Source organism: Heteronotia binoei, chromosome 18 (assembly GCF_032191835.1).
Source record: "Heteronotia binoei isolate CCM8104 ecotype False Entrance Well chromosome 18, APGP_CSIRO_Hbin_v1, whole genome shotgun sequence".
Classification (NCBI taxonomy): Eukaryota; Metazoa; Chordata; class Lepidosauria; order Squamata; family Gekkonidae; genus Heteronotia; species Heteronotia binoei.
In genome coordinates, this window is record NC_083240.1 from 2,489,015 (window position 1) to 2,503,541 (window position 14,527).

General features: G+C 49.6%; 2 protein-coding genes across 2 annotated transcripts in view; both read right to left on the bottom strand.

The window, feature by feature from the left end:
- UBR4 (ubiquitin protein ligase E3 component n-recognin 4) overlaps positions 1–5,067 on the bottom strand; it is a 148,850-nt gene extending 143,783 nt beyond the window's left edge. The window contains 1 exon segment of the mRNA XM_060259383.1: positions 4,843–5,067. Within this exon segment, the coding sequence (XP_060115366.1) occupies positions 4,843–5,036 (194 nt within the window). The 5' untranslated portion in view covers positions 5,037–5,067.
- A 2,513-nt stretch (positions 5,068–7,580) lies between these two features.
- EMC1 (ER membrane protein complex subunit 1) overlaps positions 7,581–14,527 on the bottom strand; it is a 32,561-nt gene continuing 25,614 nt past the window's right edge. Inside the window, exon 22 of the mRNA XM_060258795.1 lies at positions 7,581–8,588. Within this exon, the coding sequence (XP_060114778.1) occupies positions 8,409–8,588 (180 nt within the window). The 3' untranslated portion in view covers positions 7,581–8,408. The remainder of the gene's footprint in view (positions 8,589–14,527) is intronic.

A 14,527-nucleotide genomic window follows, 5' to 3' on the forward strand; every position in this document is an offset into this window, starting at 1 on the left:
TTCAATTCTTAGAAAATTGTCAACGGTGGTATAAGCTTTAGAATTGTATTTAGTTGCCAAAGGAAGAATAATGCCAGCTACAATTAATGCTAATATCTTTTTATCTTCCTTTCCAAAATCTCTAAGCACTCTCATGGACTCAAGCCTTACAACTGTCAGTATAGGTTATCCATTCAGGCAAATCCAAGTCATGCAACGTTTCAGGAAGTGGAAAGATTTCTGATGAATGGAACTGAGAAGCATATTCCTTCCCAAACCCAAAGCAGCAACCAATTCCACACCCTTTCCCGCAAGAGGGACAGAAATCCATCCGCTGACTCATCCCAGGAGAAATGTAGTCGGGCGTAACTCAAAAGACCACCCTGAGATGACCTCACAGTTTTCTGATAAAATACTGCAAAAGACTTTGGGTGGGGGGGGGGGGGAGGTGGAGAACAACAGCTCCTAAGTTTTCAATCCACAGCAATCTAGAAAACCTGATTTGAGTAGGTACACAAGGCCAAAAACCGTATATGGCAGCGCACTCAATACCACTGAAAGTAGCATTTTTGTCCTCTCCATTGCATGTGCTTTCGTTTCCTCTGAGAGGCCAGCCTGGCACGCATATCACTGCTAAGAAAGCAGCAAATACACAACATGACATCACAGCTAGAGGACGAAAATCTGACGTCACCACACATTTCCTCAGAGCTGCCTCCAACATTGCACAGGACAGGGAAATCTATACCAGGGTAACACCATATCGCTGAGTAAATGATATTACTAGTTACAGGAAAGAGGAAAACAGCGTGGTGCTGTGGCGACAGCAGTGGGCTGGGACTAGAGAAGCCAAGGTTCTGATCTCCACTCCACTGGCTTCTCATGAGGCAGTCCTACTCCCTCCCTCTCTCCACCTGGTCTGCCTCCCAGGGCTACTGTGAGGTTCCAGGAAAGGAGGGCAGAACCAGGAATGCCATTCTGACCTCCTTGGAGGAACTCCTGAGTCAGAAACGTTCTTAACACATATAGAAAGCATAAGAAAGTTCTGAATAAAGTTTTCCAAACAACGCCTACAGTCTAAGGAAACACACCACAAAAAAAATCTTATCAGAGCTGTGCCTTTGAGAAAAACAGCCGTTCTGTGCAGGCTGCTGGAAGCTATTTTCTTCCCTGCTGTCTCAACAAGGTCAGCTCTATTTGTTTTGTTAATGCCCTGCAGCGCTCAGCAGAACTCTACAAAGCTTCACATTCATCAATGCCCATGAAAACAGCCTACATGACAAGCTGAAATCTGTGCAGCTCTGCAAGAAGACAAGGTTCAAAACAATTATTTGCACGACAGGAAAACATAAGCCCCCCCCCCACCAAACAAAAAGGGGGGAAGGCCGCTTTGCCAGAGCTCCTAGCTGATGTCAGAGAAGCCATGCCTCTGAGTGTCACTAGTTGGCAGAAGTCATAGGCAAAGGTTGACGGAATTGTGTGGCAAGGTATATGCTCAAATACCATTAGCAAACCTTGAGAAGCGATGCATGGAACATAAAGGCGATTACTGTCAGCATTCCACAATTCTGAAGGGTACATCTGCCTATCAATCTCCAATTCTGATATATTTATTTCCTCCACTATGCCCTGCCCCCTGAATTAAACCCAAATAAATGGTAACCATATAAATGAAGCTTGTTATTCCTGTTCGCTCCTCGAATCTCTTAATGTCTTCATCACACTGTAAGCTAATTTGCTGTTCACTGTCTACTTATACATATGGACCAGTAACTTCCCTTTCATTGTATCTGAAGAAATGTGCATGCACACGAAAGCTTGCACCGTGAATAAAACTCTGTTGATCTTAAAGCTGCCCCTGGACTCAAACTTCGTTCTGCTGTTTCAGACCAACATGGCTACACATCTGAATCTGTTTTCCAGAAACATTAAGAGTCATGAAAGTATATACTGAAACAAGTTCATCACTGGACTTGTTTAATTTTGATGGAGCAAAATAAAGGGCTCCGTGGAGATAATATCTTCAGTTCAATTCTTGGCATGCTCCTGTGAAACAGAGCCAAGAAAGACACTAGTCAAAAGCAGTCTGCAGAGCTGCTGGATGCTACTGGGCATGCAAATGCGGGGAAGAGGGGATAAGGCAGCCCAGAATCCACTGGGGAAAGCATGACAGACAGTGTACTTAACAAGGAAGCCTAGGTATAGAAATGTCACTACGTGGAGAGAATCACAGAATTGGAAGGGACCACCAGGGTCATCTAGTCCAACCCCCTCCACAATGCAGGAAATTCACAAATATCTCCCCTCCCATGCCCCCAGTGACACCTGCTTCATGGCCAGAAGATGGCAGAAGAAGATGACGATGAAGAAGAAAAACCCAAACCCTCTCCAGGATCCCTGGGAAAACTGGCCTCTAAGGCTTTTGGGGCCCTACTGTTTACAATTTTTACATATGCACGCATTGACATTTAAGTAATTTTCACCCACACTGTGTGCACCTGCTGAAATTGAGCCTACTGTTTACAATTTCTCTCCCCTTCCTGCTCCCCGCAGACAGGTGGTGTGTGCTGCTGTCATACACAGATCTACCCAGTGATGATGCTTTTGATACACCTGCTGAGACGGGCTCCAGGTAGTGGAAGCCTCTGCTACTACAAAATAATTTTACTCATGGACATTCAATGAACTTGTGGACATTCAATGAAATTGCTGAGCAATCGGGTTAGAACGGATAAAAGGAAGCGTTTCTTCACCCAAAGGGTGATTAACACATGGAATTCACTGCCACAGGAGGTGGTGCTGGCTACAAGCATAGACAGCTTCAAGAGGGGACTGGATAAGCATACAGAGCAGAAGCCCATCAGTGGCTATTAGCCACAGCATATTAATGGAACTGACTGGGGCAAGTGATGCTCTGTATTCTTGGTGCTCAGGGGGGGCACAGTGGGAAGACTTCTAGTGTCCTGGCCCCACTGATAGACCTCCTGATGGCACCTGGTTTTCTTGGCCACTGTGTGACACAGTGTTGGACTGGAGGGGCCATTGCCCTGATCCAACATGGCTTCTCTGATGTTTGGGGCAAGTGATGCTCTGTATTCTTGGTGCTTAGGGGGCACAGTGGGAGGACTTCTAGTGTCCTGGCCCCACTGATGGACCTCCTGATAGCACCTGGTTTTTTGGCCCCTGTGTGACACAGAGTGTTGGACTGGAGGGGCCACTGGCCTGATCCAGCATGGCTTCCCTTATGTTCTTAAGAGGGGATTGGAAACCTACGGAGGTCCATCAGTGGCTATTAGCCACAAGGTATACATGAAACACTTTCTGGGGCAGTGATGCTCTGTATTCTTGGTGCTTGGAGGAGGCACAGTGGGAGGGCTTCTAGTGTCTTGGCCCCACTGATGGACCTCCTGATGGCACCTGCGTTCTTTGGCCACTGTGTGACGCAGAGTGTTGGACTGGATGGGCCATTGGCCTGATCCAACATGACTTCTCTTATGTTCTTATGTGACACAGAGTGTTGGACTGGATGGGCCACTGGCCTGACCCAACAGGGCTTTTCTTATGTTCTTCTGTGACACGGAGTGTTGGACTGGATGGGCCATTGGCCTGATCCAACATGGCTTCTCTTATGTCTGGGGCAGTGATGCTCTGTATTCTTGGTGCTTGCGGGGGGGGGGGGGGCAGTGGGAGGGCTTCAAGTATCCCGGCCCCACTGATAGACCTCCTGATGGCGCCTGGTGTTTTTGGCCACTGGGTGACACAGAGTGTTGGACTGGATGGGCCACTGGCCTGATCCAACATGGCTTCTCTTATGTTCTTATTTAGCCTCAGTGTGTACATATGAACATATGAAGCTGCCTTATACTGAATCAGACCTTTAGTCCATCGAAGTCAATATTGTCTTCTCAGACTGGCAGCGGCTCTCCAGGGTCTCAAGCTGAGGTTTTTCACACCTATTTGCCTGGACCCTTTTTTGGAGATGCCAGGGATTGAACCTGGGACCTTCTGCTTCCCAAGCAGATGCTCTACCACTGAGCCACCATCCCTCCCCGATATATATGTGTGTGTGTGTGTATATATATATATACAAAAATATATATATAATTTTTTGGGACACTGTGTGATACAGAGTGTTGGACTGGATGGGCCACTGGCATGATCCAGCATGGCTTCTCTTATGTCTGGGGCAGTGCTGCTCTGTATTCTTGGTGATTGGGGGGGGGCAGTGGGAGGGCTTCTAGTGTCCTGGCCTCACTGGTGGACTTCCTGATGGCGCCTGGTTTTTTGGCCACTGGGTGACACAGAGTGCTGGACTGGATGGGCCACTGGCCTGATCCAACATGGCTTCTCTTATGTTCTTATGTGACAGTGTTGGACTGGATGGGCCATTGGCCTGATCCAACAGAGCTTCTCTTATGTTCCTATTTAGCCTCAGTGTGTATGTGTGTGTATATATATATATATAATTTTTTGGGACACTGTGTGACACAGAGTGTTGGACTGGATGGACCACCGGCCTGATCCAGCATGGCTTCTCTTATGTCTGGGGCAGTGATGCTCTGTATTCTTGGTGCTTGCGGGGTGGGGGGGGGGCAGTGGGAGGGCTTCTAGTGTCCTGGCCCCACTGATAGACCTCCTGGTTTTTTGGCCACAGGGTGACATAGAGTGTTGGACTGGAAGGGCCACTGGCCTGAGTCAACAGGGTTTCTCTTATATTTCATGAATAGACATGCACATGTAAGCCGCCCTGAGGCTGCTCTGGCGGGAAGGCGGAGTATAATGCTAGACTCCCTCCCCGCCCCGCCCTTCTACTATTGGGCCACTGCCCGCGAAGCCCCGCCCCACCCCGCAGGCCCCGCCCACCTCTCAATGACCGAGGCCAGCAGCTGAGGCAGCTCCCGCATCTCGAAGGCCGAGTAGGAGGCGGAGAGCAGCGGCCGCACCGCCACTTCCCAGCCGGGCTCCCGCTCCGCCGCCGTGGTGGGGGGCGTCCCGGCACTGCCGGTCCCCCCGCCGGCGCTGCTGCTGCTGCCGCCGCTGCCTCCCGAGGCCGCCATCTTGCCACCGCCTCAGTCAGGCTCCGACAAGCGTCTGGGCGCTGAGGGGAGGCAACGTCCGTCTGGCCAAGGCGGCTTCCGGCGCGCGGCGGAAGTGACGTCGGGCGGCGCTCGGCTTTGCTGCATGCGCTGGAATGGTCTCTACACTTCAGGTCCCCTTATGACCCACCACGGGGCGGCCCCTATCGAGAAGGCGTAGGGTAGAAAGGCCGTGCCCTTTGTTGCCAGCTTTGGTTTTTGCATCGAGTCACAGCCGGCTTTAGAGTGACCCCCGGAGAGCTTTCAAAAGACGTTCATAGCTGGTTTGCAATCGCCGGCCTCTGCCCCGCATATGGCGGCGGCCGCACGGAACACGGAAGAGGTAGCTACAATAGTATAGGGTTATCTCTTTGACCCACTTTGTAGCTTGACGTTCCCCAGCGGGCGAGAACCCAAATGCAGGCCGAAGGGCGCGTGCGCAGAAGCGTGAGTCAGCTACTTTCTCTCTCCCCCCCCCCGGCAGCTTTGCGCATGCGTCTTCAATCCCGCCCTCTTCCTGGGGAATTTGAGCGGCGCGCGCGCGGTGGGCACCGGACGAGCCCGCCCTGCTAGGTAGGCCAGGCAGAGGTCTGCAATGGGCAAGGCGGGGAAAAAAAGAGTCCTGCTTCCCGGCTAGGCCCAGGCTCCGGGATTCAAAGGTAGACTGCCACTGCCCTTGGAGGCTCTGTGTTGAGAGGGCGGCTGCGCCTTAATAAAGTGTCATATGCGACACGTCCCTGCAGCAGCAGAACAAACCGCAACCCCCCGTTAGAATCCCAGACTTGCGAGAGATTTCTCCATTGATGAGACATTGCGCTGGATACAATGTAAAGAGAAATGTTTGTGGACTGTTCCTTATCCCTCCTCGGTGAAGAATTGATCTCATTGGACCTTGCAGAAATACGTCGGCTATCCGCCTTGAGGGTCTTTTGGAGCGTCTACTTCATTTGGACATATTTAAAGGACTTTCCATATTTTGCACCAGCACAGTCACTGTTATAAACGACGGACAGCTTTCATTAAATGCATGAGCTCGCTTGACTTTGATGAATGATTGTGATTGAATTATTTATGAGTTGTGTGGATAATAATATTGATATTCAGCTGTATTAAGAATTGTGTTAATTATTTTCATGGATTTGCTTCTGTTCCGGTCTCTTTGACCGTGATTCTCTCTTATACGGCCAAAGGAGCCCGGCTGCAGCAGCACCATCTCTTAGCTGATGCAATGAACTCCCTTCTCCTGCAGCGTGGAAGTCACAGAAGCACCCGGGAGGGAGATGGTGCTTTCCCAGGGAGGGATGAAAACAGCTGATCAACCAAATCACTGGGGGGAGAAGGAACGCTGGGATGACACCCACCCCACTGGTTCAAGATGAATCCCACTCCTTCCCCTGAAGTCAAGCTTGCTGTGGAGCCCAAGAGGAAAAGAGAGAGCCTTTCTGGGATCAGCCAGAGCAGCATCAGGCTAGAAAGCTCTGTCTGATCCATCCCTGACGTGCATGAGAGACCCTGGCAGTGCTTAGCTAGGCAGAAGCTGGCTTTTGGCCTTCTGCATTTCCCACCCCAAATCCTGCTGTCCTGGCTTATTGCAGGGTGTTCAAAAGAAATATTTTATAAGTGGAACTTTTTGTCCCGAGACTGAGGCTGAAGCACCCACCCCTCTCAGCAAGGTGTCTCTGCATAGCCCAGGAGGGCTCCCGGGGCTGCACACCCACACAAGGCAGCTCAGCTGAGTCTCCTACAGTTTTAGGGGAGAGGACTACCAAGGAGAAGCAGAGTTCAAGGACTCCTGGGCTGTGCACTGAATCCCTCCCCCCTCTAATCTACATTCCCTCCCAGAGACTTTTCAACCTCCCTTCCCCCACTTGCAGAGGTATCTGTGTTAGTCAGACTTTGATTTCCATGCATCAAAAACGTGGTCAGCTCCTAAGACCACTCCAGCCGGGGCCCTGTTGCAACCACAAACTCCACTTTTGCCAGCCCCATGGGGCTGGGGAGGACTACACCAGGCTGCTTTGTGAACTTTTATTGTAAACCTTGCAAAAACACACATCTGGATGCCTTTGAAAGGGAGCATAAGAATCTCTAGGCGACTGACCAGGGAAGTTCTACAAAGACTGGGGTGTTTTTCGTCTCCTAATTAAAGAAGTTGGCCACTGATTTTTTATTTTGTTTCACACGTGCCAGGCTGTTGGCCACTAATGTTACACGCTTACCTGGCACAAGGTTACTCTCTCACCAGCCTATCACTGCAGTGATCCCCGGGGGTTTGAAATGAACAGATGAACTGAGTCTCTGGCCCTACAGAAGCAACTGCATATTACTCGTGTCAGAAAAGAACAGCACCATCTCCCACATTCAACTCCCACTGGAGGGTATGGCGTTCCTAACATCAACCCAATCCCCTTTACTTTTGTTCCGCTCTCCAAGGGAGGAAGCACATCGTTTGAACTCCATTTATGAACCAAATACCTCAACCAGAAAAGGGGGAGGGGGAAACAACAAGACGCACACAATTTCAAGTCAATGGTCAAAAGCACTTGTTATTCTAAACAAGTTTCAAGTAGACCCATGAGCCAACACTGGGGGAGGGGGGGTTAAATTCAAGTGGTCACATTCACTACATATAGTTCAAAATAATTTAGCTGTAAGCAAAAATATCACCAAGAAAGTCTGACGAACAGGGTTCCCCCCTAGAAATAAAAGGTGAAAGTTCAGTGCAGTCAGAGAACTGTTCGGGCTGCTTTGTGCTTTCAGCCCCTTTCGCAAATCCTGTCTCACTGATGGCCTTGTTCTGCCTTCACACCCATTTTCACTAGTATTCATCTCCCACATTTTCCCTAAACGAGCACCCCACCCAGATATACAAAGTATTTCTAAACCACAGGCAAACTTTCATGAACCTCAGACTCCCAGATGCTATTTTTGAGTGACAAGGGGGGGAGAACATTGCCCCTCCTCCCCAAACCTAAATTTTAGCAGAGACAGGCTGAGGATTCTTAAATCCAGTCTTGCTTCAAGGCGGTTCAGGAAGAGAAATCAAAGTGATATACAATAAGAGTTTTAAATTACAGCCCAAAGGGAAAAGTTGTTTCACATTTTCTTGTGAGTTTGTAGGAAATTCTTTTTTCCCTGTCATTTCTCCCCCAAGAGTCTTTTGTCCTGCACACCTTATTTTGCCGCAGTCATTAACGTTTTCCTTTTCTGACGAGTCACCCTGCCAAAAAATGAGAGACACGACAGCCCTGGGGTCTTGCTCCCCGCAACACCCCCTGCAATGCAACCGGCGACTCAGCCCGACTCCCCGCAGCTGGGCTCCGCCCTTCTAGCCAGGCAGGCCCCTCCCTCCGGTTATCGCCAGGCACGATTCAGCAGCTTCACTTGCGCCAGCCTTTTCGTGATCATGGTGGCAAAGACCAGTCCAAACAGCACGCTGCTTATCAAGACGTAGTCGTAGTCGTCCTTCAAGACGTCAAACTGCTTGGATGGGTAGACTCGGGTCTGGTAGAGGTCCAGGCCATATGCCACCACCTGAGAAAACAAGAGGTCGAGTGAAGCTGAGTCCCGTCTTGTAGGCGAGGAGATTAAAGACGTGGGGAGAGAGGATTGGACGAGCCTCAACGGGTCTCCCCTGGGCCAAAACCCCAAATGAAGCTCCAACTGGCAAGGCTCCAACCCTGCCTTCGAGGGAGAAGTAACTTCAGCTAGGCCACCTTCCCCAACAGAGCTCTGCCCAAAACGTCTTTCTGACGCTGGTGCGGTTCAGCAGGTAGGAGATGGCCCTCAGCGCTAAGGTGCCTGATTCAAATCCTGTCCCACTGATGGCATCTCACCAGGGATCCTTTGGCAAGGCATGGTCTTAGGTGATCAGCATTGTGCTACTAGAGTGTCCAGTGGGTTCTTTGTTTTACTCCCCCTGGACTACAAGTAGACACCTGGCCTCATCCACCTTCTAAAAATATTTAGTCGGTGCCAGGAAGACAGCAGTGAGTAATGGTGCCCATAGGAATCACATTGGAGATCCCTGCTCTAGATCACAACCAAATATTCAATGAGACTAGAGGGAATCCAGGTTTCTGGCAGACAGCAATGGATTGCCATTTGGGTTTATATAATGATGCTTTTCCCCCCCCTTCCTCATGAAGGGGAGCGTTGTAGGGTATACTGTGAGCATTTAAAAAAAACAAAAACCTTCACAAATGGCAAAAATACATGAAATTCTTAGAGGTTCAATTGATGGATGAGGACCTTCAAGGATGAGGACTTTCAAGGGCTCCAAGCCTGCCTTCAAGGGAGAAGTACCTTCAGCTAGGCCACCTTCCCCAACAGAGCTCTCTGCCCAAAACATCTTTCTGAAGCTGGTGTGGTTCAGCAGGCAGGAGATGGCCCCTGTATTTCTAATCAGTCCTGTATTTCTAACAGTGTCTACTCTCAGTCTAGCCCCGGGGGTGGCCACACTTACTGAACGTAAGAGCCGCATAGAATGAATGTCAGATGTTTGAGAGCCACAATACATGAATGTCAGATGTTTGAGAGCTGGAGAAAAAAAGGAAAACGGAGGGGGAGGCGGAAAGAAAGCAACTTTAAATGCATTCTCCAAACTGCAAGCTGGCTTGGCATGGAGAAATGATTGAAAGAGACAAATGCCTTCTCCACATTAGTCAACAGGGCAGCGGGGGCTTCAAGAGCCGCACAATGTGTGTGAAAGAGCCACATGTGGCTCTTTCACACATATTGTGCGGCTCCTGAAGCTCCCACTGTCCCATCAGCTAGCTTGGAGAAGGCATTTCTCTCTTTCAATCACTTCTCCAACTCAGCCAGAAGTTTGGGGAATGGCCTGGGACCTGCCTACCTTTGGGACCCTCAGAGAGCATTTAGGGTCTCAAAATCTCCTTAAGATCCCTGGTCCGAAAGAAGCTCGATTGTCTACCACCAGAGCCAGAGCCTTCTCGGTAACAGCCCCCACTCTGTGGAATGCCCTCCCCAAAAACATCAGGGCCCTGCGGGACCTGCCACCATTCCGCAGGGCCTGTAAGACCCAATTATTCAAACTCACCTTCAACGGTTAGGGGGAGGTGGCTATTACCTTACAGCACCGACCATTTCACTGAATTAATATAATGGCAATCAGAAACCTGTCATCTCGGACTTTTAATGAATGGATGGATGATTGTTGATATATATGGAAATGTTTTATTATATATTTTACTTTTTAATATTCTATGTTTGTTAATTGTTAATGTTTTTAACTGTTGTTGGCCGCCCTTATTCCGTCCGGGAAGGGCGGGATATAAATCTGATAGATAAATAAATACATTTAACGTTGCTTACTTTCCACCTCTCCCTCCCTCATCTATTTGCTTGCTTGCCTGCCTGCCTTCCTCCCCACCTTCCATCCTGCCTTGCAGCTCTCAAACACCTGACGTTCATGTCTTGCAGCTCTCAAACATCTGACATTTATTCTGCGTGGCTCTTAAGCAAGTTTGGCCACCCCTTTTCTACACCTTGATTCCGGTCCCTCTTTTACATCCTCAAGGTTAAAGACATTTGCCAAAGTCAGAGCTGTCCTCCTGGCATACAGGGCCCCCTTCCGAGCACAAGGAGAGGAAGAAGGCTGGCGTGAAACCAGCATCCCCTGCACTTCTGACTGGAAGACCCTGATTGTGATAGAGTCCGAGAGCGGAGGAACTGCTCAACACAGACTACTTGGGGGCGGGTGGCAGATCTTCATACTGCTCTTGGGAAATGAGCTGTTAGTTTTTCTCTCTTGGAAGAGATAAGAGTGCAGGTTTTGCCTACGCGCACACACACACACACACAAAGCAGAGCCTGCCTCCTAGTGTGGATTCCTGTTATTGGTCCATTCGTTCCAGAAAAGTTTCTGCTTGAGGGACCCACAGTTAAATGGACAAAGCTGCCCCCCTGAAGCGGCTGTATCAGAGCTGTTGTGGAAGGAGAAGATTCGTTAGCAAACCCTGCAGCGACACGAACATGCAGAGGAGGCTGCTGTGGAGTAAGAAGCCCCTGTTGGCTCCGGATTATCAGAATCCAGAGGAGACTATAAAGATTATAGATGACCAAGCAAAGTGGCCTTCGGATGTCCCCTCTACTAAGCAACGCAGAAAGCCAAGTAGAGTGTGGAAAGGGATTTTATGGGCAATGCTGTTTGCTTTTGTCCTCTTTTTGTTCCTGGGGATTATATGTTATGTCATTTTAATACTCCAGTGGAATGCAGTCGTCCAAGAGCTGCAGCCGCCTATTTTGTGGACTGCCCCCCGGCCTTCGGAAGATCTCTCTCTTTTAAACTCGCAGAATCTTGAAGTGAGACAACGAAGGGCCAGAAGGCATTCCAACCGCTCCGAGTTTGAAAATGTCACAGCCAGCGTTGTGCCAATGGGACTATATTTTGAGCCTTACGCAAAGCCGGTGATATTCCAGAAACAAACGCTGGGCTTACCGGTGGTGCTGCATTTCGATAGCTCTCAGATGGCGAAGCAGTACAATTTGGTGAGCAGAGAAGCGCACCGGAGACTGGTGACTCTTTTAAATGAAGAAATGCAGAGCCTGTGGATGGAGAATCCCTATTTTGAAATCCCTTTCGGGGGACCCGAGGAACAATCGAGTTACCAAGAAATGATGTGCTATGAAAATTTTGGCCACTGCTATCTGGTTGACTTTGGGACTGACAGAATCTGGCCTACCAGTGAGATCATAGCAGACCACTGCGAACGTCCACAGCGGGAGAAAACCGTCAAGGAAGATATTCTCCCTCAATGGTATCTGAACATCACCAGTGTGGATTACGGCTATACCATGTACGGGAGATACGAGGGGGCGAAGCTGGAGGAGTATCGCATTCCTGGTGGGAAAAGGTCAGCTAAGGCAGCTGTCTTCTGCACTACCGCCTTGTACCAGTGGGCCGGTGACCAGCAAACTGGAGACAAAGACAAACTGGTTCAGGCCCTGGCCAAGTGCCTTCAAAACGAAACCACTGGGAAATTACAAGACACCTGCCTGCCTCCAGAATGGCACGATCGTGGACAAGGACTCTTTTTCAGAGAAATGACAGACGAGGACTTCTGCAAAAGGCCTCGGTTCCCCGCTTTTCTGAACAGAACCTACTTTGAGCAGTCCTGCACAGCCATGTGGTGTGAGGACCAGAAGAAACTGGTCTGCATGCTTCCGAAAAGCGAAGACTGGGATTGCCTCTTTTGCAGCTGGAATATAAGTGAGGTGGGCTGGAGCCACAAAATCGATCTTCCTTACTGGGACAGAACGAAGTACCGCAGCCCTTGGTGCACGAAGGCACACAAAGTGACCGAAGTTAATTATGCTGTCTATTCTTTGACGCAGCTGTGCGTGAGCCAGGCCAGAGCCGTTTCTATCGACGAGGCGATCTCTTCATTACGGCAGCTTCTGACTGTACAACAAGAGGCGGCAGACTTTCCTTGCGACCAAAAGGAGAGCCAGTGCACGCAGCAAAGCATACCTGACATGGTCCAGGCAGAGGCCATCTGGGTTCTGAACGACACCTTTCTGGATTTTTGGGAAAGGGCGTCCAAAGGCCAAGGGCAAGGCTCGCAAAGTGTTCACCAGAGAGTTAAGAAGGGTGTCTCTGCTGGCGTGGCATCAAGAGCTCTAATCTCAAAAGCAATTAAAGTGCTATCCCGTCTTTCTGATGTAAACGACCAAACGTTAAAAGGTGGCATTTTGTTAATTAAGAAATACTTGATCTCTGCTTTCAGCATAATCAAGCATGACTTCTCCACCTTCTCGGACGCTTTGACCATACAGAGCCTGCACGTCCGGGTGATGAAGTGTGTGCTGCAGCTCTCTCAAAAGAGAGCCCCCTGGTCCCTCATCGACCAGGCGGAGATCCAGCAGGCGCTGCAGCTCAGCGAGGAGCAGATGCAAATTGTGAGGCACACGGCCAAAGCGTACGTGTACAAAGTCAAGAAACAGCGGGACAAAACCTCCACCAAGGTCTGGAATCCAGAAATAGCCTCCAGGTGGAATATATATTTTTATTTGGAACTGCACATTCCGGGGGAATTTTACATGACGAACTGGAAGTTGAAAAACATCGGCTGGCTGGTGGCCACCGGAAAGCACCTGGGGCTCTCCCACCTCATCCCCCCTTTCCAGTTTGTGTCCATTTTGCGGGGACAGCAGAAATTTCTCTCAGTCCACGGCTGTGTGGATTATGGGTATTTGTTTTGTGAAGAAATAACCGAAACAGCTCCTTGCAACAGGAAGGATTTAGGAGGAAATTGCCCAATTACCCTGCAGCCAGTGAATTCCTCGCATCTTAAAGTGGAGCCCTTGAAAAATGGCTCCTATCTGATACTAAGTAGTGTTTCAGACTGTGGGATCGCTGCCTACAAGCCCGTCGTTGTCACGCTCGACACCCACCGGGTGTGCTTCGGGCAGGAACTCTCGCCCCCTTTGGAGCCCACCTCTCTTTTTCAGCCTGTGACGATTGAGATACCAATTCTGAACCTGCACTTCCCTCTTTTGGCAGGGATTATTGCTAACCTGAAGGAGCTGAAGATAGAGTTGTTTAATACTTATGATCCAGTGGAGAAAATCTTGGAGCGGGCTGAGCGAGAGCTCTTCAGCGCCAACGTCCACGAACGAAGGTGGCCGGAGTGGTTGGGCTTTCTCAACGAAGCTCTCTCTCAGCTGGGGCCGGGGGTCTCCACAGCCGTGCAGTTCCTCACGCAGCTGATGGTGACCTTGAGCGAAGGGGCCCTGGGGACGGTGTTTGACTTTATCTATTACTTCAAATTTGTTCTCGTGGTTTGTCTCTCTGTGTTTTTCACCTCCTTAATTGCACAGTTTTACAGGAAGTGAAGAGGAAACGTTTTATGAATCTGAAAAACTGTGTGGGGCAAGTATAGTTTGTGTGATGTCTACGGAGAACCACTTACTGTGTTGATGGCTTCAGTGAAAAGTGATGGTTGCTAGAGTAGTTTTTGTGCAGGCTGAACGTTGACCACGTTTCCCCATAACATCCTAATTTATCATTCAATCTTCTTGTCAGTATGTATGATGTATTTTGGTATGCACTGTTGTTTTATTTGCTGCACTGGACATGCAGTATTGTCTTTTAAAAAAAAACTACCTTATTTTAAAAAGCGCAGACTTTGTCTTTTCTTAGGGATGATTTCTAGAAATTAAGCCACTGCAGACCTCTCTCGAGGCTTCTGGACTTCTGCCAGTCCACCAGCCTTTGATTTAGCTTTGGGCTTTGATTGCTCTTTCCGCCTTGTGAGCTAGAGGAAGAACAGGGACTTCTGCACCGTCTGCTGGCCGACTGGAGCACTGGAGTGTTTTTGTCTCAGGCAGCTGTGCTCTGCTGTGAAGCCAGGATGGGCCTCTGGACGCGGGAAGCAGAGAAGCAGCCAGGGGACACATTCAGTTGCCCAGCAAGGGGTTGGTGGGGAGACAGGGACTTTTCTATCCAGCTT